Here is a 21,866-nt window from a genome sequence, read left to right as displayed (position 1 = left end):
AAATTATAATTGAAATCAACTATTAATGGTGAATTATAATTGAAAACTTTTATATTCCCTGTACTATTAAGTTCATAAAATTTATGAAAATTAAATTTAAAGAAATTCATCAATAATGGCGACTAAATTAATATTTTTAAGTAAAATTTTAATAATTATACATTATTTATAAATTAATAATGAGATCCACTGAAATTCATAAATTCATTAGTCAACGAATTATTAATAATATTACTTCAAATTTTAATAATTTTTTTTTTTAATTTTTAATTTTATATTTCGATTCTGATCGAACAATGTAAAAAAGTATTCGGTTTTATGTTCTTCTCTTCGTCTCAGCCTTCTGCTTCTGCCCTTAAGAATCGCCTCTACTCTCACATCGCCGCGAGTTTCCAACTTTCTCCCTTACGGGGGAATCTGCACTTCGAGCGGTAAATTGTTCTCATACAGGAAACTATTTTCTTCGCGCATTCGTGTTCCATTTCATCAGTTTGTAGAACTTGCTGAATTGATTTTAATTCGCGATTCTCATGATTAAACATATTTCCAGATTTTATTTCTTCTAGTTTGGTTCTTCCGTTTGTCTCCTTTGTTTCGGGGCTTATCTTTGGATTCTCTAAAGACGATGGTGATGTTTTCATACTGCTTTTAGTTTGTCTCAAGGATGTTCGATAAAATGCTCGTTAGAACCATGGGTCACGACGGGCCTCTGTAATTGAATGTAAAGATGTTTAACTCACGGCATTGTCCCATTATCTCTCCTCGTTTAAGTATTTGTCTGCCATTTTCTTTTGCTATTGCGGGTTACGCTACTTGGAGTAGTTATGGATTTGCGCATGTGTTGTTTGCTTGATGTCTCAATCTGTTGCGGTTCAAGGGAAATAAATTCATTTAGTAATATCTATATGCTGTGGTTCTCACGATGCCCGCGTAAGAAATAGGTTTGTTTTTAGGGTTGAATTCTGTTGGTTCACTAGATTTTACCTTTCCACGGATTTCTCACGTATTTTGTTTACCTGGTCTAGTTTTACTTCTAGGTTCTAGCACCGTTTCAGTTGTTAATCTTTGCTTCATATTGGTAGTGTTTAAGGCTTCTTGAAGAGCCCAGTTACATTTTCTTCTGGTTTCAAACTTATGGATATTTTAGTTTCCTAGAATAACTCATCCTTTTCTCTCTTGTTTTCTAGCAAAAATTAGATGCCGTTGTCCTTGGTTGAATGGTTGTGTATATCCAGTGTTTTGGTCTGATCTAAAGGTTAAAGATTCAGCTACACTTTTAAACTTATCTAATTGAACGTTTGACTTTGGTTGGCTCATACATATTTGGCTTATTCAATTGGGTGAAAACTAAGCTGAGTATTTGGTCAGATTCAGTCTCTTGTTACTAGCTTTCTCATTCGCTCGATTTGGATGTTTGGTTGGTTTCAGACGTGGTGTTCACTATGTGATGATATTTCTTTGTTAATATAGTGACACTTGGCTGCGATATAGATAGGCTGAGGGCTGATGTGAATCTGTGATTCTTGGTAAACTTCCGCAATAACTTTCTTCCCTTCCTGCATACAAGTTAAGTTCATCTAATATTCTATTTTGCCATTTTGTTACCAGATTTATATAATATCTAAGAAGGCAGCTGAAGAAAATAGCAGGTGTAAGTCATGCATATTATGAGGGAATATCGGCATCTTCTCAAAGCTGTAGTGAAACATGTTGGCAAGGAAGACTACAAGAGGCATTTCAGAGAATTTATTTCTGAAGAGTTTCGAAAAAATTCGAAGCTCTTAGACCCTTCATCTATACAACAGAAAATAAAGCTTGCTCATGATTATACTTTCCTGCTCAACAGTGTGCACCATCACAAGGTTCAGCTCTTTTTCTGTTACTTTAGTTTTAGTTATACTTATTTGTTTTTTGAGCTTCAACAAGTAAAAGGAATATTTTTTTCATAAAATTCAGTGTTTAGTTCATTCTATTCAGCTGTCTTTACGATGTTAGAGGAATTGATGCGATGTGCATGAAAAAAACAAAATTCTTTTCAAGATTTACTAATCTGTAAAATGGTTTAAAGGTTGTAAGCGTCCTTGAGTTTGCATTGTGTCTGTATGGAGCTCTCTTTCAGGTTTGTAATCTTAAAATCTATAATGGCTGTATAATCTAGCTCCTCAAAAGTTCTTCGGAAAAATATTATGCTGCTTGTTTGACTTTTGTCAAGGGAAAATAATTATTTTCTATATGTTCTTTCAATTATTATCTCAATTCCTGATGATGATGGGTAATGAATATGCAGGACTTACTCTTCTCGTACAATATTGCTGTTGATAGATCAGATGAAATGAAAAGAATACTTGGAAAATCAGCTGCCAGTGTGGGGCTTCAGCTTCCTGAGGTTTATCAGCCTTGAGCATTGGTATGTGCTCATGTTTATTGATATGCGCTAATGTTCTCCAACTTGTTAATTGTTAGAAAATAATGCTGCTGAAGTGTATTTTAGCTGAGCAGATTCCAGTTATTCATTCCATAAGATTTTTTTCTGCCAAATGGTTGATTTTGAGGTTTTGGTCGAATGGTCTTGCATTTTGACTAGGAGTCCTTAAGAGGTTGCGTTTTTTTTTTCTTCTCTTTGCATTGAAGTCACATTTTGTTTCTTGTGAAGCATGCAAGGGACAAAATATTTACCTTTGAAAGATGGTTAGCTTTTACCAAAAAGAAAAAGGGGAAGACGGTTTAGTTGATGCTTTCAATCATCTGTGGGCTTGTGCTTTCTGATTCACTTCGTTACAGTTACCAGTTTCTTTAATGTGTGTTTCTTGGAATCATAACAATCTGTTGTTTGTGCGAATGTCATTGATTTCTGAAGCTGGAAACTATTGAAACTGGAATAGGAAATACGTTGGCTACTGGAATTCTTGTATTTAAAGGAGGTGCAGTAGTTAGTATAGTAATGACACAACCATTAAGATAAAGCTGGTTTGGAAAAGCTTCGCCATGATGTAGAAATTACTATATTCACGAGAAGAAATGTATGCCAGTGGACAACTGCAAGAGAAGGAGAGAAAGAAAGGAAAGATGAAGATGTGTAATTAAAGGATCCTGTTAAGAAAGATTATATGATCTCGAACAAAATGGTGCATGGATATTGAGGAATAGAATTATTTTCCTAAGGAAAAAGAAATAAGAAATCTTGGTAAAGAACTAATGTTAAAGATTCAGTGATTAAAGATTGAACAGTTTATCTGACTATAGATCCGTTGCAATGACTTAAGAATATTGTGTTATCATGTAACTAGGATTTATTAATACAATCTTGTATTCTTTCACATAACGATTCTCTGATAGGTGAAGATTTTCCTCACTTGCCCGGATGATGTGATTTGAAATTTGCTAGGATATGTCCGCCCCTCCCGTTTGATTTGATTGAATGCTGTAGTTTATAGTTTGTATAGATTTATCGTTTTCTTGGACATAGCTATATAAGTTAATTATAAAAAATAGTCAGAATCTCGTAAAGAAAGACATGTGTCAAACACCAACCCACATTTCATCACCGTCTCCCGACACCTGCTCACAACTCATGAACACCTGCTACGTTGTGTTTATTTCTTTCGAGGTTTCATATAAAATGTTCATCTTCATCTTCATCTCCTTCAATCTTTCTCATGGGTTTAGAGACTTTTCTGGAAGTGCTACTTGCTATCCTGATACCCACCTCTCGGTGTCTTTCTTCGCTATGATTGTGGAGTAAATATATATATATATATATATATATAAGAAAAAAAATTGGTAGTGATGATAAGAAAGTGATTTTGGTTTGAAATTATGAAAATGCAGGTGGAATTGTGGATAGACTTGTTGCTGACAACACTGGGTTACAGACATCCCTGGGATTGTATATGCCCTTTACGTGTTTACTTGGATAAGTAGTAGGCTTGTGTTTTATTTTACGTACAAGAAAACTATATTTGTTGTTTGTCGTCTTTGAATTAATTTACATTTCCTTTTCATGTTTGGAAATTTGATTCTTAAATATAAAAAAAAAAAAAAAATTCGACCCAAGATCCGTTTAATTACTTACGTTTTAACTCAGTAGAGTTATGAGAGAAATGTTCCTTAATGTAATTAATTACGTCTTAATTAACTTTAAAAAGATTTTTAAGGAGTTTTTCTATAATTATACACTAATCGACTCCTAAATTTAAACGGAGTGAATAACGTTTGCAGTCTTGGACGTATACTCCATTATAAAATAATTAAAAAAAAAAAAAATTATTTGTAACAAGCTGTATTAGTTTGATTCTCTAATGTTATTTAATAAAATGTATATTTTATTATTAAATTATATATATTTATTTATTTAGCTTTTCTTTGAATATGTTAATCTGTATTATTTTAAAATCAGTAATCAACGGTGATTTTTGCAGATTCCAACCCTCCCGGAAGGACACATCCGTAAATATGCTCAAAAGACAGCACTACTTTTGTCAAAACACGTATCAAACCCTATTGCTCACGGGAACTCTCACCTATAAATACCTCTAATCTCGCAAACCCTAGCTCCCCTCGCGAGCCGGTTCTTCTTCTCCGTCTCCGTCTGCTCTTTCCTTACGATCTCTGGGAACATAATCTTCTGCCAAGATGGGGTAAAGACGTTCGGTCCTTTCTAACTCGTTTTCGTATAGATTTTTTTTTTTTTTTAATCGAGAAGATTTTTCATAGTTTCCGACGTCTTCCTATTTCCGTTTGTATTGCATGCCATTTTGTGATGACACGGCACATTTGTGCTCGAGATTGTGCTTGTACTCTGTAGTTTGTTAGCCGATGAGCTTTTTGTTTGTTTTTGAACTTTCATTACATGCTATATAATGCTATGATTAGATGATGAGAAAAATTGAGGACTATAGTATATTAGTGTTATGTTGTAAAAGTGACTTCGATCTAACATCGAAGGCGTTACACTTAGGTGTTGAGTTGATATGATTTTGGGCTCTCCCACTTCAATAGCTAGCTTTTGGGGTGTGGTTCTCCTAAACTTACATCAATTGGCTTACTTTTCGAGACAAAGAGATGAAGGTTAATTAGAATGCTTTAAACGATTTGGGAAGAAGGTTGTCATTTGTTGAGGATAATAGAAAATTGCACGAGATCAAGAAATTCTTATATATGGCTGGAAGAACAGGCACGTTAGTTACTAAGTACTTGCGTGAATCTCCTTCAAAATTGCTTCTATTTTTGTTAATTTGTCATTCTTCAAAAAGGGAAGAGTTCAATTCTCTTAAACACTTTAAACTGGATTTGAAATGATTAACCTTGGAATGGGCTTTGCTAAAGTCTTCCAAAGTCCTTAAATGATGTAAAACTGGTGAGCAAAAAACTTCTTGCTTTTCATGTTATGGGTCTTTGCTTCCATCGCTGATGTGTTTGATTGGTTATGAATGTTTCTGTTGTTAATGTTATTTGCCAAACCTGCTTGTATCGATATTTGGGCATCCCTAAATGGTGGGAAGATAGTAAGACTTTGCCATTGGTAGTCAGCTTTTTGCTTTTCCTGAAACATGTTAGGTTAGCTGAACAGCATAACATGAAAAGAATGTCAACATTTGCTCAAAGGCAGAATATTCTGGTGAATTACAACCAGTAGTTAATTTTTTATAGGACTTGAAAATTTTTGGTGGTTTCAACTCTGCTGTTCAGAGCTAATAGGTCAATAATTCTATTATATGTTTTCTTCAGGAAGACTCGTGGAATGGGAGCTGGTCGCAAGCTGAAGTCTCACCGTAGGAGACAGAGGTGGGCTGACAAGTCATACAAGAAGTCCCATCTTGGGAATGAATGGAAAAAACCATTCGCTGGGTCATCCCATGCTAAGGGCATAGTTCTTGAGAAAATGTAAGATTAGCTTTTTCATTTTTTCCCATGCATTGTTGCTGCTTTAGTGAAATGATTGCTTGGGATCAGAATGTGATGGTTTTGCTGTTGGCTTATGCAGTGGTATTGAGGCTAAGCAGCCAAACTCTGCTATCAGAAAATGTGCCCGTGTTCAGTTGATCAAAAATGGCAAGAAAATTGCTGCTTTTGTTCCCAATGATGGTTGCTTAAATTTCATTGAGGAGAATGTAAGCCCAATAAAAATGAGATTCCTTTCATGACTTCTTCAGTTTTATATATATGAAAATATAAAAAGCAATATCACAAAAATACAACTTAAAATAAGATTTTCCTGTGAATGGCATGGCGTGTGCATTAATAGTATAAGTCAGAGAGTTCTTTATCCTAGAAATAAGTTGTTGGCTTATTTGTTGCAGGATGAGGTATTGATTGCTGGATTTGGTCGTAAAGGACATGCCGTGGGAGATATCCCTGGAGTCAGGTTCAAGGTCGTGAAGGTATCTGGTGTCTCCCTCCTAGCTCTCTTCAAAGAGAAGAAGGAGAAGCCAAGGTCTTAGACAGCACTCACGGCCCTAGTTTGCCATTTAGTCAGAGCGTTAGCTTTTCTATTCCTGTATGGGCAAATTTTGTGAACAAATTTTAATTTAAATCAAGCCTTGAATCTGTTTGTTCAAACAAGATCTTTTGGATTTGTGGTTTTAGTGATGATATTTTTCATATTAAGGTAATTTTGTTGATATTACTTGTTCTCTGAGTGTTGTAGGACAGACTAGCCAATATAGATCTAGACCTATACACATCTTGAAATCTATTCTAAGATTTTGTTGTCAGGTTCAGCAAAACTAAACAAAATTTCAATGAGTTTCGTTCCTTTCAACTGCAGTTTGGAACCTTTTTCTGTTCAAACATGATGGATGCTTTCAGTATATATGCATATATATATATATATATATATATTTACGCGAGTACATACCTAGTTCTGGTACTTGCAGAAACTCTAATATTTGTATATATGCGGGTGTATACAAGAAGTGTACTCTTTGTACACGTTGCACATTACCATTTCATTACTGGCAAATTACAAGTTACTTCACTCAATAGTTCATACACTATTTCTTTTAACGTATTGGTCTCAATATTTTGTGTTTCGAATTTTTCCTGCATTTTAATTTATTTAATTTTTGAATTTTAATATATTCATTCTTATAGATTCACAAACAAAGAATGTATTCTTTTAAAAGACATGTTTTCATGTAAAGAAATAGGAAAAAAAAAAAAACTATTTCAAAAAAATTGTAACTGAAAGAAAACAGTGGAAAATGTAATTTCTTTTCATTAATGAAACTTCTACAATTCACAAATTTCTCTGATGGCACTTCTCATCTTTGCTCAACCTATAACAATCTCCACAACAAGTCTGAATCAAAAACTAACAAGCCAATTTTGCTTCTGTCAAGAAAGTAGACTCTCCCATTTGCCAAAGACAAAATAAGATACCAATCCACCATATCAGTTCAGGATTAATATACCAAAGTTGTTTGCTAAAATGGATCACCATTAAAATCAATGATCTCAATCCGTCGGATCAAATCATCAACCCGGTTTTTGAACTCATATAGATTCTCCTTGTCCTCTTCATGAAGTATATGCAAATTACTTCTATGGCTAGACATGCAGCCGGCATTGTCTGGTCCTCTTAAAGCTTGCTTATTAGGTTTTGGGTACACCTTTCTATCACTCTTTGAATTCATTTTATTCTTCAGATGCCTCTGAGTTCCTTTGTTTTCCGCCTTTGAACTGGATACCAAATCAGCAGCTCTTAAGCGTTTTCCATTGCTTTGTTCAAAAGATCTATCATTCTGAGCTTTGACAGCCGCAAGAAGATTACTTTTCCTAGCAGTTGAGAAGGTTGATGCTTTAGGCGAAGTAGCTTTTGATCCTCTAAACTCGTCTTCATTTTGTTGAGAATCATTATGCTTCTTGCTCCCTGTAAAAGATTCAGAAGCTCTCTGTTTGTCAAATCCTCTTCTGTTTCCAGTACCCCTACTGAGATTACTGACATTGTTTTCACTTCTAGGAACGCTTTCAACCCCTGACTGAAACTTCATGACTCCGTTCCCTGAGTTTCCCTGTCAAGATGAAAGTTTCTCATAAAACTGGAAGTCTAGACTTGATAAAGTATCATTAGGTTCGCACTTAGGTGCAAATGTATGGAATAGAATAGATGTAAGTTTTTTACAGTATAAAACACACAGACTTGGTTGATAAGAGTACAGAAATTGAATGCAGATACATAGTATACTCATGTATATATGATGTTTAGCACAAAAAATTAGTATACTCATGTCTAAGTTAACTGAAAAAAAAAGATATCAGTTAGTACTTAAGTACTCCTACATAAAAATCTTCAAAATTTAGCATAAGAATACGCATTTTCATTTTTGTTCTTTCTCAACTTCCACTTATGTATTGGCTTCAGTTCTAAATCATCAAGTTTCTGACTTGTACATCAAGTGTCATTTCTTGTCCAACATGGGCATGGCACAGAAGTTAAAGAGTCCGAGTAACATAGAGTGCACATCTTATTGCATAAAAAACTCAAGAAATATTGTTTGCCACCAAGAAAAAATATGTCATCAGATAGATTAGTAAAACAAGTAAATGAATGTCACAACTGACCGTATCAAAGAACCCGATCTTTGGTGAAGGCAGTCTAAGACCTGACGGTTTGACATGCCTTGGACCATTATTGGCAGGCACAGGACTAATTTCCTGGGATGATTTGTTGATACAAGGTTGCTCAAGATAATGATGATCTGAATCTGATGTCTTAGCAGTCTCTGTGTCTACTAAAACCACTGCAGAAGGATTAATACCTAGACTAGAAGTACTAGATGTTTTGTGCCCAGAAGAACTTGATTCTGAGGACCATCCATCGGTCGAGATAGCTAGTGATGCACAAGATGACTTTGGTGTAGACAATAGAAAATTTGACTGACCAGAGCTTACTAACTCGCTAGTTTGAGTAAAGTTTCTCAATGGAGTCCTGAAGGTTGAATCAGAAACAGCTAACCTAGACTTTGCTTTTCTTCTCATAAAATCTGAAGTAGATTTAACATTACTGAAACCAAATGCAGAAAATCTAGGTCCTGCAGACTCATTTGCGATGGAAAGTGAACCTGAAAAAGGTGAATTTCGGGGTAGTGTAGCACTAGATATGAGACTTGATGAGTCTGCCAAACAGAGTTTTTTTTGCATGGTCCTGTTCTGCCCTGTAAGCATAACAAAATTCAAAACAAATCTCACGTAGAAGCAGCAAACTCATGTGCCTGTTTGAGTACTTAAATAATGAATATGACAGGAATGCTCACCTGAAGCAACTTTTGAATCCTTATTTTCTATTTCAACATTATTTGCACCCAATGAAGCATCTCTTAAGGGAGCTGTTGATTGAGCATTTGTTCTGTTTGATATCTTTGGTGGTTTCCTAGATGAGAAGGATTTGGATTCCCCACTTCGAGCAGCATGCTTTAACCAATCAACAAATAATCGGTAAAAATTCAATCATATACAAGAGCTTCCCATCATTGCAGAATCAATAAATGTAGCAAATGCATCAACTGGAATAAACGAACTAAAGCTGAAGGACATAGCAATTTTATCTCACTTGTTGTGTTTTAGAACTAGTTTGATGTTCCCACTCTCAGTATCAGCGACGCCAGTATTGATGAATAATTAATGCAATAATCTAAAAAAACATCATGGTTAACTGAAGACATGCCTGTTCTCGAAGGGTAAGAGAAGTCTCCTTTGAGGTCCTCTCCAGTCTCCGTTTGTTAGTATTCTGCCTTCTGGAAGATGACACAGATTTCATCTGCAATGAAGAGAGCTAACTACATGCTCCAAGAAACACCAGATATAAAATATATCCTAAGAACTGAACTTACCTTTCTCAGAGCAGAACCGCCCAGTGCTTTTTTTGCATCTGAAAGAGAAAGCATTGTTATCATATTACATCAAGAAATCAAGGATTGGAAAACAAGCATTATAACTTTTAGAACTCAAAACTGGAAAATTTTACCAACAGCAATATATAGACTTGCCATGGAGATATGGCACGCTGTCCACTCCTTGTGTTGGCTTAACATTTGAAGCTGCAGTCGAGGATAAGGGAACTGATATATTTGCAGACTCTCTGATGTCATCAAACAAATCAATCTCAAGGTTTGCTAGAGAGTAACTGCCGCTATCTACCGTAGAATTTGAATCAGCAGACCTCCAAAATTCTTCTATTTCAGGAAGAATATGCGCATCAGACTTCTTATATCCGTTGTTTACCAAAGATAATTCCTCAGGATCCAGAACTCCTAGCATGTAAAATATACTCATAAGAGGTACTGAGAATTTGACAGTAGGAATGAAAATGGGGAAGTCATATTAATGAACAACACGTGTTCTTCATGTCTAAACAATGAGACATACCTGGGTTGGTGAAGAAGGCACTATCCCAGGCTAAGCTTCTGCGCACATTGCAGTCTCCAATCCTTCTTGATATTTCTGTCTCCACAGATACAGAAGGTAGAGATTTCTGTTTCCCTTGCCCAGATCCATCAACTGTATTGTCCACATCCAGAAAATTCAGGGTCTCGAACAACTCTTCACGATCCAGAACTCCTGAATGTACAGACACACAACGTCTATCGGTTGGAAGGAAAAAATCAAAATAAGTGAACTCAATTCAACTAATGTTCCTTGAACTCGGAAAGAATACCTGGATTAGTGAAGAAAGCACTATCCCAAGCCAAGCTCTTGCGCAAATCATACTTTGCCTCTGATGGCAAATTTTCTTTTTGCCAAAGCAAATCCATGACAGCCTCCTTACGCAGAGGATTCACAGCATCAATCAATGGAAAACCATCAAGTTTCTTTCTATTGTCTGAAAAACCTGTCATTGCACTCATTTATGACTCTGTAAAACTACCACTTGGTCGTATCGAAGTTCTGTAATTTCCGAGTAAGGGGTGTTCAAATAACAAAGATATTATATGCTGGAAACGAGATTCTGTACAAAATTCCTTTCTGAAGTAAATTCAATAATTTTATGACGTATTTGAATTAAATATATATAAAATTTACAAGTCGATTATTAGCACACATATATTTGAATTCATTATCGTGTAAAAGAATCTAACCATTTCTAAATTTCAATTAAATTCTCTATTTCCTGATACGACTATTCACGATGGCTATACTTTTATTCACTTTATTGTTCCATAGAAAACATTAAACCACAAGCGGCAAGCCTGGATAAATTGCTAAGGAAAACGAAAGAAATGAAAAAAAAAAAAAAAAAATCGGTGATTTCTGTTATCCGATACCATGGCAAATTGAATCGAGTTGTTAATTTCCCATAAAAAAATAAAGAAAAATTGAAATCAACCAAGATAACGGAAATCAGTTCCAATCCACTCAGAGAGAGAGAGAGAGAGAGAGAGAAAGAATAGGAAAGAAAAGAAAATAATCTTGTAGTTTCTGGATTATCCATCCTGTTCTTTTCTTGCGCATGTTGTCGAAATTCAGAGAAAAGAAGAGAGCATTAGAGAGAGAGAGAGAGAGAGAGAGCATTAGAGAGAGAGATTGAGCGATTACCAGAGAAGTGTAACTCTTGGGGATCATTTGCGGAGGCCATGCGAATTCAACTTTTCTTTATTGAAGATTCTTTGCAGTTTTGGAAAAATCTTCTCCGATTCAATTCACATGTGCGTATGTATGTGTGTATACATATAGATAGAGATTGATAGTGTAGAGAGAGAAGAGGGAGAGGAAGAGTGTATTTGGAGGGAAGATTCAAAAAATTTTAGAGAGGGAAGAAGGGGATTAATTTGGTAATTAATTAAAAAATTATAATTATTTACATTAAATTAATTTGAAGTCAACGTCAGTTATGCGATGCGGAATGACCAAAAGCCCCACTGCTTAAATTAAAGAATTTGAATTTAGAGATTAAAATTTTAATTTTATTATTATATATTTTTAAGATATAATTCCAATTCATCCTTCGTTCTCATCTCATCTGTAATTAAATGTAACAATTTTTTTTATATAAATATTTTTTAAACTCAATTATAATTAAAAAAAATTACATTAAGACAATGTAATTAATTCTTAATTACACCCAAATAAGGCTTCACCACAGACCCAACATACAGAACCCCATTTTCCTCTTCCACTTCGCTCACCGATTCAAGTGTTTCTCCTCCGTCTCCATCCAATACCCTAACTACATTTCCCTTCTCATCATATTTCACTGCCACAGGATCTCTCATATTCAACCAGTTAGGAATCGAATCAAATACATTTGATCCCTGAATTCTCCCTCTTACTGCATTCAGTGCAACCCAGAATTCTCCTTGATCGTTTCTCTTTATGTTGTCCGGATAACGCTCCAGTTGTGCGAAAACTCCGCCGCCATCCCCATGAATTTCAAACTTCAGAATTCTCATCATCCCTGTTTCCGCCACAACAACGAAGGAATTGTCCTTGCTCAGCGCCACTCCGTTTGGAAATGCCAACTCTTTCTGCAGCACCGTTACTTTTTTCATATGTGGATCGTATTTCAGCAGCCTCCCGGTTTTGTCTCCTCCGATGATTGCCAAGAAATATTCCCTGCAAATTGTGTATGTTTGCATGAGTATGTTGTGAAGGAAAAGGAAGATGGTTACGATGAGAGGGATATACCGTCGTTGGAAGAAAATGCTGCTGTCCGTGAAATAAACATCGCCAGTTTGAGTATCGATGTCGAGAGCATTTGTGAGCCGGAAAGGGATCCCGTCGGCGGAAGTGGCCAGTTGGCTGGCGGCTCCGCCATTTGGGCCGACGGAGAGAAGCCCGAAATAGGCATCTGCAATGTAGAGATCGCAACTCACTGGGCTGAATTTCAGGCCCAAAGGTCTTCCGCATAGCTGTTCCCTTTTCGGATCGGTTGACCCGTCGCACGCCTTCCTATCTCTGCCAATATACGTAAAACATATTTCAATATGCATATAGATTTTTGGTGTGGAAGAAACTGACATATAATTATAGTTTGATCAGGGAAGCAGGGTCCATGCTGTCGGCTGGAGGATTGACTTCATAAATGAGACCACAGTAAGAAATTAAAAAGGTGTTTTTCTTTAGATTATATATGAAATGAAAACATTTTATTTAAATTGATAGATTTTTTATATTTAAATTTTGTTCTTACACACACACACACACACATATATATATATATGTAAAATTTGTGTATTTGTAAAACTTTATTACTAATCAGTAAGTATTAATTACCAAGTCAACCTAATCTCACAGAAGCATTAATTAAAATATCAACTACCAGATTTAAATGATTCATCAATTTATTTATTTTCAGTTTCTGGAAATATATATAACTTTGAATTCATTATTAATATGCAGAACATATGCCGACAACATATATATACAAATATATGTATATGGTTTTAATTCCATTTATTTTGTCTATGGTTTGTTTAGTAAAGTTCTTTTTTTTTTTTATTTTATAATTTTTCATGGGTGATTCGTTTTTCAATTTTTTTTTAGAATATACCCCAATATTTAGTTTTACTTGAAAACTAAACACACAGCAAAATTTCCTTAAATATAATATGAAATATGTATATATATATGTATCAACTTTTAAGAAATAAATTATTTTCTTTGAATACAATAATATCCTATATTAATTATTACACAACATATCAACAATATGGATATAAAAAAAAAAACAAATGGTTAGCAGTAAACTTTTAACAAAAGAAAATCAACTTATCATCTTTACATAACGTTTGAGTTATTTTTGTGTTCTTCATGCATGCAATTTTCTGTCCACAAAACCGCAAAATTCCTCTCCATGCTACAAAAACCTCTCTCTCTCTCTTTCTCTAAATATATATATATATTGATGAAGTGTATAAAACTATTTTATAAAAGTTAATGAATGAAAATTTAATCCAAGAAAAGGTAGGAATAGAGATACTTAAAACATACAGAACAAGAATCGAGATGAAAATTGAGTGAGACTGACAAGTAGTGACAAATATACTTCCCAAGAGTATATATATAGGAGGAATGCAATCTTAGATAGTGTTATAATAAAGATAAAATGGACATTTATTACAATCTTGCCTGTTAATTGAGGGTACAGCAAACTCGGTCCATCCAATCTCTGCTCCTTCCCACCTGAGGATTCTACCATCGGAGACGCCAACATAGGGGCCTCGGCCGTTGCAGTCGAAGGCTATGCTTTCGGGGCCGGAAACCGAGGGCAGGTCGAGTTGATAGTAGTTCTTCTTTTCACCATCTATTTGTACTTGATCGTGTGATGATACACGGTGAGGAGAATGAGAGAGAAAAAGGAGCAGAGAGAAGATGAGGCATCGAGGGAAGTAAGCAAGTGTTTCCATGAGGAGGAAGCTTGATTAAGTACAGACGAATTCGTTTCTACATCCACTACTATTTATAGCTACCAAATTAATTAGCTTTGAATGTAAATGCAAGTAATTAATATTTCAAGGAAATATTAAGCTTATTTACTAAAAATGAATATTGATCCGACAATATTTTCAATACCCACCCACCGTACTCTGTTAACTACTAATTAATGACATGGGGACTAAAAGATTTTATCAATATATATAGGTGTTGGGTAATGTTCAAAGCAATCTTTTTATAACAAATTCAAGAAAAAATAATAAAAAAAAAAATGTAAACTTTATTTCCAAATAGAATTCTATACAGATCGAAACTTTATCATTTTAAATAAAATTTAGGGTTTTTTTTTTTTTTTTTACAAGTAAATTAGAGTCAATGTGGTTAGTGCTTCTAAAATGGGTGTCAAAGGTAGGATACGAAGGAGACTAATAAATTTATTCGAGTTAACCCTGAAAATTGAAGCACTGAGAATTTACCAAAAGTCGTTGTGTGCGTATTTAAGTTCAACCAACTCAACTTATGGGTGGATGAGTGCTGGGAATAAATTACCAACTCAACTACATTACTCGGATCTTCTGTTCTACCTACTTTATTCAAACTGTTGGACTCGTACCACCTCAGGATGAATTTAGTTCATTCATCACGCACGCACACACAAATGTTATATAATTTAACTCAATGGGTTATTTATATTCAATTGTAAATTGGGTTATGATAACCACACACACACACACAAAAAAAAAAAAAAGGGTATGATTAATTTGCAAGTGTTAATTAATCAAACACCATTTAAATGTAATTCAGATACGTGTACTTATCATCTTCTTAGATTATCATAAATTCATATATATGTGTATATATATATATAACCTAGGACTGGTACTACACGTTATAACTTGATGTGATGCATGCTTATGGTCCCGAGTGCATGAAAATTCTTTCTTCGCTTAATGTACATCATTATATTAATTTGATTAATTTAAATTTAGTGGTTGAAGGTTGCAAGAGATATTTTTAATGAAAATTTTACTCTCAATATACATATATAAAGAGGAAGAATTTAATTAAAAATAGTTTAATTACTTTTTGAATTTTTCTGAAAAAAATAAAAATAAAAATAAAACCAAATTCATTAGCAAACCACACACACTAATGAATGGGAAATTAAGGAAGGCAGCGAGCATAAGAGCGTTGGGAGGTGGGGGGTTATGGAAGGAAGTAATCAGAGGTGGGTTTGTCGCATGTGGAAAAATCAAAAGTTGTGGGGTTTGACTTTTTAAATCCCACACACACACACCTACTTAAACGCCCTCCAACAGTATTCTATTAATTCTCTCCAAATCCATTTTTCCGCCACTAATTAATCAACCAATATTATTAGTCTATTTATTTTATGAATAAAAAATCACTATCTTAATGATGAGAATTAATATGCAAATTAAGTTGTATAGTGCGACCCAGAAGACTACGTGCGTTGGGAATTGATTTGGGCCGAAGCAAAAGACAGGTTCCAAACCCACGTAGACCAAAGGAAGCCCACTTTGCTCTTTAAAACCCGATACGCGTCAAATCTGAAACGAATTGATGCTTCCCTGTCCTTATCCAAATTGGCTCAATAATATATTTTTCTTTAAAAAGCAAAGAATTTATTCTTAATTCCCAACTTGTCATCAAAGACAAAGCATCTTTATATATATTTATAGAAAAAAAAAAAAAAAAAAAAGTATATTATATGTACCAAAATTAGCCAGAAAATACAAAAAGACAAAACCATGGAGGCAGGAATAGAAGGGGCCTTATTAAATTAATAAATACAAAATCTGAGAATCTTATCGGGATTGGGTTTTTGCACTTAAAGAAGATGGACGCCCGTCCATCTCTTTTTTCCCTTTTTTTTTTTATATATTATTAAAAAACCTATCCCAATATTATTTTCAATTTATTTTGGAATTTATTATAAAATAAATTGCAAAACAAATACACAAATAGAAAGGTTAAAATAGTCGAATGATAACACGCCTCTCGTGGTTTGAGTCTTAAGATCGACCATGAGGAGAGGGTTAATTCAGTCAATTACCCGCCCAAACGAATCGTCAAAATAAACGGAAAGTTCGGGGTAAACACAAGATGGCGAGACGGTATTTCGCCCATCACGTGAGCGTCCGCTCCTATATAAAACGCCACGCCATGGGGGGAGAGGGCCTCCCCATTCCTTCGTAATTAGGTCATTTCCCACTCACAAACCGGCGTCTGTTCTCCTCTTCCAATTCGGCCGTAGACTTCCCCCCCTTCTGCCTATCCTTCAGTCAACAGCTAGGTTCGATCTTCTCTTCTTACCAATTAGTTTACTGCTTTATCGCATTTTATTAATCGCTCTCTGATTTCTGTTCTCAGGATTTTTTTTGACCGACTTGAGCGATTAAGGGTGCTACTTGGATTTGTGACGCGAGAGATTCCTTTTCGTATTTTCATTTGTAAGTTTTCATATGAATACCTTGTTTCTTGTTTATGTGTGTTAGTTCTTGTTGTTTCTTGATCGGTTCCCGATTATTCGTATTACAATATCTTCCTACGATTTCCGGTTTGTACACGCCACTGATTGATTTTAGAGTTCAAATCCATTTTGTTGTGATTAGAAAAGCTTTAAATTTGCTTTTTGCAATTTGTAAGACTCTCTTGTTTGGATATTGATGCATTATTATTTACCTTTCTATTGGATTTTTTTTTGTCGCAATGCAGTAGTTTTTTTTTTTCTTCTTCATAAATCGAATTTATTCGGATCTTGATGCAATATTATTTTAACTTTGTTTTGTAATGTGTTGCAGTCCATCTTTTTTTTTTTACTTTACTTTATCTTTGTTAAATCGTTAGTTAGCTTTGGTTGGAATGTGATTTGAGATAAAGGTTTTTGGATTCAAGAATAGCGAAATTGTCCATAATACACGGTATGATATCATTTGGTTTATTAATAAAATAATCAACTGCCAAAGAATCCAATCTTGATTATTGCTCTACCTGAATGTGCATCTCGTTATATGTTCTTCCTAGTTAGGTTTATCCTTATGAGCTAATTTATTCTTCTTTTTAAATTTTGTTTTCAATGTTATACCTAAAGCTTATTCTTGATTTGTATTTTCATAAATTTACCTACAGCTCAGTCATATCCTGACTGAAATTAAATCAACTTGCAAATTGCCTAATCAACTTGCAATTTTTGTTATCAACTGTCTCAACCTCCCCATGTCTCCTCCATTGAATAAGTCATTTTCTTTGTTCCTTGTTGTCAGTTCACCCTTTTTGTATATATATATTTTCTTTCAGTTACATATGTTCTATCTTGGTCCGAATAAATATGACTTAGTTTTTCATTGGTTAATTTCCAACTCGTGCTTCCTTTAATATTTGCTCATGTTATCACGGATGGTTTTGGTCAGGTGTTGAGACTGAATGAACTAATGGAGTCTAAAGGTGGGAAAAAGAAGTCTAGTAGTAGTAGTAGTAGTAAATCTTTATTCTACGAAGCCCCTCTCGGTTACAGCATTGAGGACGTTCGACCAAACGGTGGAATCAAGAAGTTCAGATCTGCTGCATACTCCAACGTGAGTACTTTGCAGTTGTTTTGTTATTGTTTGATTTTAAGATCACATTTAATTTTTTAACCTGCTTATGATTCCATTACTCAGAAAAAAGAATGGAAGACAAGTGAACACTCCTGATACTTTATTGTTATTGTTTTCCTGTGCAGTTCACTCGCAAGCCATCCTGATATTCTTAAGTTGCTGTCTTACCGCTGATCGTGGTTCATCAATAACTGTTTAGCTGTAGTTAGTTCTTTTAATTCCTTTTCTCTATTTGACCTCTTCCTCTTTCACTCTCTTTACAACTGCAATCTCTTTGCATCGGTAGCCTCTTGTGAGTTTGTTGTCTTGCCATTGGGAAAGCCATTTGAGTGTTGTATCTTCTCTCGGTCAACATGGCCACAACAGTCTCTGCAATTGGGTTTGAAGGTTATGAAAAGAGGTTGGAGATCTCATTCTTTGAGCCTGGGTTATTTACCGATCTTGAAGGAAAGGGCATTCGATCCCTTTCCAGAGCCCAGTTGGATGAAATTCTAGGACCTGCTGAATGCACTATAGTTTCATCTCTCTCTAATGACGATGTTGATTCATATGTCCTCTCAGAGTCAAGCCTATTTGTGTATCCCTACAAGATCATCATTAAAACTTGTGGGACTACAAAGTTACTTCTTTCAATCCCACCCATTCTGAAGTTGGCGGATTCACTCTCTCTTGCTGTAAGATCGGTGAGGTACTCACGTGGGAGTTTCATATTCCCTGGAGCTCAGTCATATCCTCATCGTAGCTTTTCAGAAGAAGTTGCTGTTCTTGACAGCTATTTTGGAAAACTTGGGTCAGAGAGCAAGGCGTACGTAATGGGTGGATTGGATAAGAAACAACAGTGGCATGTGTATTTGGCTTCTGCAGATATGGTTATCTCTTGTAGCCCTGTTTATACGATGGAGATGTGCATGACTGGATTAGACAGGGATTCGGCGTCTGTCTTTTATAAAGATCAATCAGGCTCTGCAGCTTTGATGACTATTAACTCTGGCATTAGAAAGATTCTTCCAGATTCGAAGATTTGTGACTTTGAGTTTGACCCCTGTGGTTATTCCATGAATTCCGTCGAAGGTGCTGCAATATCAACCATTCATGTGACTCCTGAAGATGGCTTCAGTTATGCAAGCTTTGAAACCGTGGGATATGATGTTGAAAATGTGAACCTGAACAAGTTGGTTGGGAGGGTGTTGGCTTGTTTTAATCCAAGTCAATTCTCAATTGCTATTCACGGTGATGTTGGTGTTAGGTCACTGGAGGAGAAGAGCTTGTTGGATGTGAAGGGATACTGTTGTGAAGAGAGAAGCCTTGAGGAGCTTGGGAAGGGTGGTTCCATGGTCTACCAGAAGTTCGATAGGACTGGTAACTGTTGTTCTCCTAGATCAACTCTGAAAAGCTGTTGGAAAGATGAGTCCGAGGAAGAGGAGTAATTTCTAATTTGGACATTTTTAGTATTGTGTGTTACTTGGGAGTCTCTTATTATGTTTAAATAAATTGCTTTGTCAGGCGTACCCTGACTGTAGCAATACAAGTTTCATTCTTATCAGTGTTGTTAAGACTTGGGTATTACGTGTTAGTATGTATTTATTTACCAGAAAAGAGTGAATTGTATTAAGAATTAATGCGAGAAAGGGTGGTTAATTAAAATATTTTTAGTTAAGATTTTCTATGGTAGTGTTTGATTTTTCGAACTTCTTTTTCTTATGTCTTTTACTTTCTTATTCCTCTCCCTCTTAGTGGGTGCCCCCAAAACATAACAATTGAAAGGAAATCTTCACAAGCACATATTTCACAATTATAATACAGAAAAGCTATATTTAGTAACAGTAACATCTATAAAGTTTATGTACCAAAATTAGCAAGAAGAAAAGGAAAAGAAATTGGTTGGAATATTAGGAGAAGAGCCTTATAAAAATCTGGGGTTCTTACCAAGATTGGGTTTTTGAAAGACACCCATTCATAGGGAGCTTATGAGTTTGATGGAGGCCCATCCCTTGTTCCTTATGTCAAATCCCCTAATTAACCCTCTTAAATTAACTCCAGTTTTATGTTGTTGTTTTTTTTTTTTTTTAATATTCTAAGAAAATAATATCAATATTATATAGATTTTTAAACATACTTAAGAAAATTTAATGGAATTAATTATTAACAAATTACACACCATACAAAAAAAAAAAAAAAAAAAAAGAAAAAAATTAATGGAAAACAGAAAGTTTAAAATAGAAATATGAGAAGAGGGTTAATTCGGTCAATTAACCAACTAAACGAATCGTCAAAATAAACGGAAAGTTAGGGCAAAAGAGAAGAGGGCAAGACGGTATTCCGGCATCCAGTGAGCTGTGTAGCGTCGTAGCCACGAAGGTTCACCCCTTCGTAAATTAGGTTATTTCCCTGTCTCACGAGCATCTGTCCTCAGCTCTTCCCCTCCAATTCGGCTCTCTTCTACCTATCGCTCTTCAACAGGTGGGTTTATTCTTCTCCCTTTACCAATTAGTTTACTCCTTTATCACATTATATTAATCGCTCTCTTATTTGTGTTATCAGACTTTTTTGAGAGACTTACACGATTAAGGTTGCGATTGGGATTGGGTGGGGACACCAGAGATCCGTTTTCGTACTTTAATTTGTAAGTTTTCCTATTGTTTCTTGTTTATTTGTCTTAATTCTTGTTGCTTCTTGACTATTTATCGGTTATTCATGTTACAATGTCTTGCTACGATTTTCGGTTTCGGCTGTTCCCCTCGAATTCGGCTCTGGGGTTTCTCTTCTACCTACCGTTCTTCAACAGGTAGGTTTAGTCTTCTTCTGTTACCAGTCAGTTTACTGCTTTCTTACATTGTATTAATCGCTCTCTGATTTGTGTTATAAGACTTTTTTGAGAGACTTACACGATTAAGGTTGCGACTGGAATTGGGCACACCAGAGATCTTTTTTTTTTTTAAAGTGAAATATATGTATATATATATATATGTCTATCTTAATTACTTTAATCATAATTAAATAGGTTTTCATTCATTACTTCGATCTTTTTTTTTCTTTTTGTTTATTCGGTTAAAAAGTTTTGTTAGTTTGTCAATTTGATGGAGTTGCGAATAAATTCCAAAACTTGAATTTGGGTTGCTGGAAAGGAAGGAAAAGTTGGTCACCCAAAATACATTGGCAGTGGATACAGACATTTGGTGCATTATGCTATCATCTCGTTTTTACTAGTATATATGGAGGGAATCTTTCATTAAGAAAAGAAGCTGTATTCCACCATACATTCTCTAATATATGTATATATTTTTGAACAAATTGAAATTAAATTAAATTCTGTAATCCAAAATGAAATTGAAAAGCCAGGGTTCGTTTTGAATCTCCAAATTGGAATTGCATGGGAATATATATATATATATATATGTACATTAATGATACAGTAGTTAATCCAAACAGAGATCTTTTCTGCAATTATCAAAGCATGATGGTGAGAAATCACAGCGTGCAAGCAGAAACATTTTAGTGGGTTTTTTTTTTCTTTTTTTTTCCCTCTGTTGGGAGAATGATTGATCATGAGTATCTGAAATTTTTGATGTTATATGTGTAGTAGTTGTATTATGGGTCTATCGTGAATGAATTAATTATGCATCATACATATATAACTAATGATTTGATTGTTTTTCTTAATATTGCGATATATCTATCTTCATGGCTCTCCCATATAAATCCCATTGCACTTTCTGTAGACTATATACACATATACATATATGTGTAATTGTGATAATTGATGTAGCAGCGAGTTTTATGGGTTCCAGGGTGTGAAATTCCTGTGCTTAATTAAGTGATTAAGTTAAATTCCAATCGTCTTTAGTGTCAAATCATTGTTCACCATATGTTGTTTTG

General features: G+C 34.8%; 5 protein-coding genes across 14 annotated transcripts; 3 read left to right on the top strand and 2 right to left on the bottom strand.

Annotated features, from left to right (window-relative positions):
- The first annotated feature begins 264 nt into the window (after nucleotides 1–264).
- On the top strand, nucleotides 265–4,558 carry LOC110814593 (complex 1 protein, LYR family protein). Of its 7 annotated transcripts, XM_022042112.2 has the most exons (6): nucleotides 272–431; nucleotides 551–721; nucleotides 1,471–1,526; nucleotides 1,609–1,862; nucleotides 2,288–2,407; nucleotides 3,829–3,886. In XM_022042112.2, the coding sequence occupies exons 4-5, from the start codon at nucleotides 1,659–1,661 to the stop codon at nucleotides 2,399–2,401; spliced, it is 318 nt and encodes a 105-aa protein (XP_021897804.1). In that variant the 5' UTR covers nucleotides 272–431; nucleotides 551–721; nucleotides 1,471–1,526; nucleotides 1,609–1,658; the 3' UTR covers nucleotides 2,402–2,407; nucleotides 3,829–3,886. The 7 variants fall into 7 exon arrangements, with proteins under 7 accessions (XP_021897805.1, XP_021897803.1, XP_021897802.1 ...); XM_022042111.2 differs by lacking the exons at nucleotides 551–721; nucleotides 3,829–3,886 and adding an exon at nucleotides 4,419–4,558 and having other exon boundaries at nucleotides 268–431; XM_022042110.2 differs by lacking the exons at nucleotides 551–721; nucleotides 3,829–3,886 and adding an exon at nucleotides 2,883–3,362 and having other exon boundaries at nucleotides 269–431.
- On the top strand, nucleotides 4,489–6,625 carry LOC110814592 (small ribosomal subunit protein uS12). The gene is made up of 4 exons (XM_022042106.2): nucleotides 4,489–4,637; nucleotides 5,728–5,883; nucleotides 5,984–6,110; nucleotides 6,300–6,625. Exons 1-4 carry the CDS (start codon nucleotides 4,633–4,635, stop codon nucleotides 6,438–6,440), a joined length of 429 nt encoding a protein of 142 aa, XP_021897798.1. The 5' UTR covers nucleotides 4,489–4,632; the 3' UTR covers nucleotides 6,441–6,625.
- Nucleotides 6,626–7,196: 571 nt separating this feature from the next.
- Nucleotides 7,197–11,728, bottom strand: LOC110814627 (uncharacterized). Of its 4 annotated transcripts, none has more exons than XM_088212366.1 (9): nucleotides 11,533–11,728; nucleotides 10,655–10,819; nucleotides 10,366–10,557; nucleotides 9,969–10,250; nucleotides 9,831–9,868; nucleotides 9,665–9,757; nucleotides 9,255–9,411; nucleotides 8,563–9,155; nucleotides 7,197–8,012 (listed from the first exon to the last, which is right to left on the bottom strand). In XM_088212366.1, the coding sequence occupies exons 1-9, from the start codon at nucleotides 11,570–11,572 to the stop codon at nucleotides 7,425–7,427; spliced, it is 2,148 nt and encodes a 715-aa protein (XP_088068492.1). In that variant the 5' UTR covers nucleotides 11,573–11,728; the 3' UTR covers nucleotides 7,197–7,424. The 4 variants fall into 4 exon arrangements, with proteins under 4 accessions (XP_088068492.1, XP_021897856.1, XP_021897857.1 ...); XM_022042164.2 differs by having other exon boundaries at nucleotides 10,655–10,828; nucleotides 11,533–11,727; XM_022042165.2 differs by having other exon boundaries at nucleotides 9,987–10,250; nucleotides 10,655–10,828; nucleotides 11,533–11,727.
- A 234-nt stretch (nucleotides 11,729–11,962) lies between these two features.
- On the bottom strand, nucleotides 11,963–14,375 carry LOC110814635 (protein STRICTOSIDINE SYNTHASE-LIKE 10-like). Its single transcript, XM_022042170.2, has 3 exons — nucleotides 14,065–14,375; nucleotides 12,622–12,891; nucleotides 11,963–12,549 (listed from the first exon to the last, which is right to left on the bottom strand). The coding sequence occupies exons 1-3, from the start codon at nucleotides 14,340–14,342 to the stop codon at nucleotides 12,042–12,044; spliced, it is 1,056 nt and encodes a 351-aa protein (XP_021897862.1). The 5' UTR covers nucleotides 14,343–14,375; the 3' UTR covers nucleotides 11,963–12,041.
- Nucleotides 14,376–18,132: 3,757 nt separating this feature from the next.
- LOC110814610 (Adenosylmethionine decarboxylase family protein) lies at nucleotides 18,133–19,654 on the top strand. Its single transcript, XM_022042137.2, has one exon. The coding sequence runs from the start codon at nucleotides 18,344–18,346 to the stop codon at nucleotides 19,415–19,417; it is 1,074 nt and encodes a 357-aa protein (XP_021897829.1). The 5' UTR covers nucleotides 18,133–18,343; the 3' UTR covers nucleotides 19,418–19,654.
- The last annotated feature ends 2,212 nt before the right edge of the window (nucleotides 19,655–21,866 follow it).

This window comes from Carica papaya, chromosome 2, assembly GCF_054855325.1.
Source record: "Carica papaya isolate Zhongbai chromosome 2, ASM5485532v1, whole genome shotgun sequence".
Classification (NCBI taxonomy): domain Eukaryota; kingdom Viridiplantae; phylum Streptophyta; class Magnoliopsida; order Brassicales; family Caricaceae; genus Carica; species Carica papaya.
Note: the sequence above shows the minus strand (reverse complement) of the source record. Positions and strands in the feature narration are given on the sequence as shown.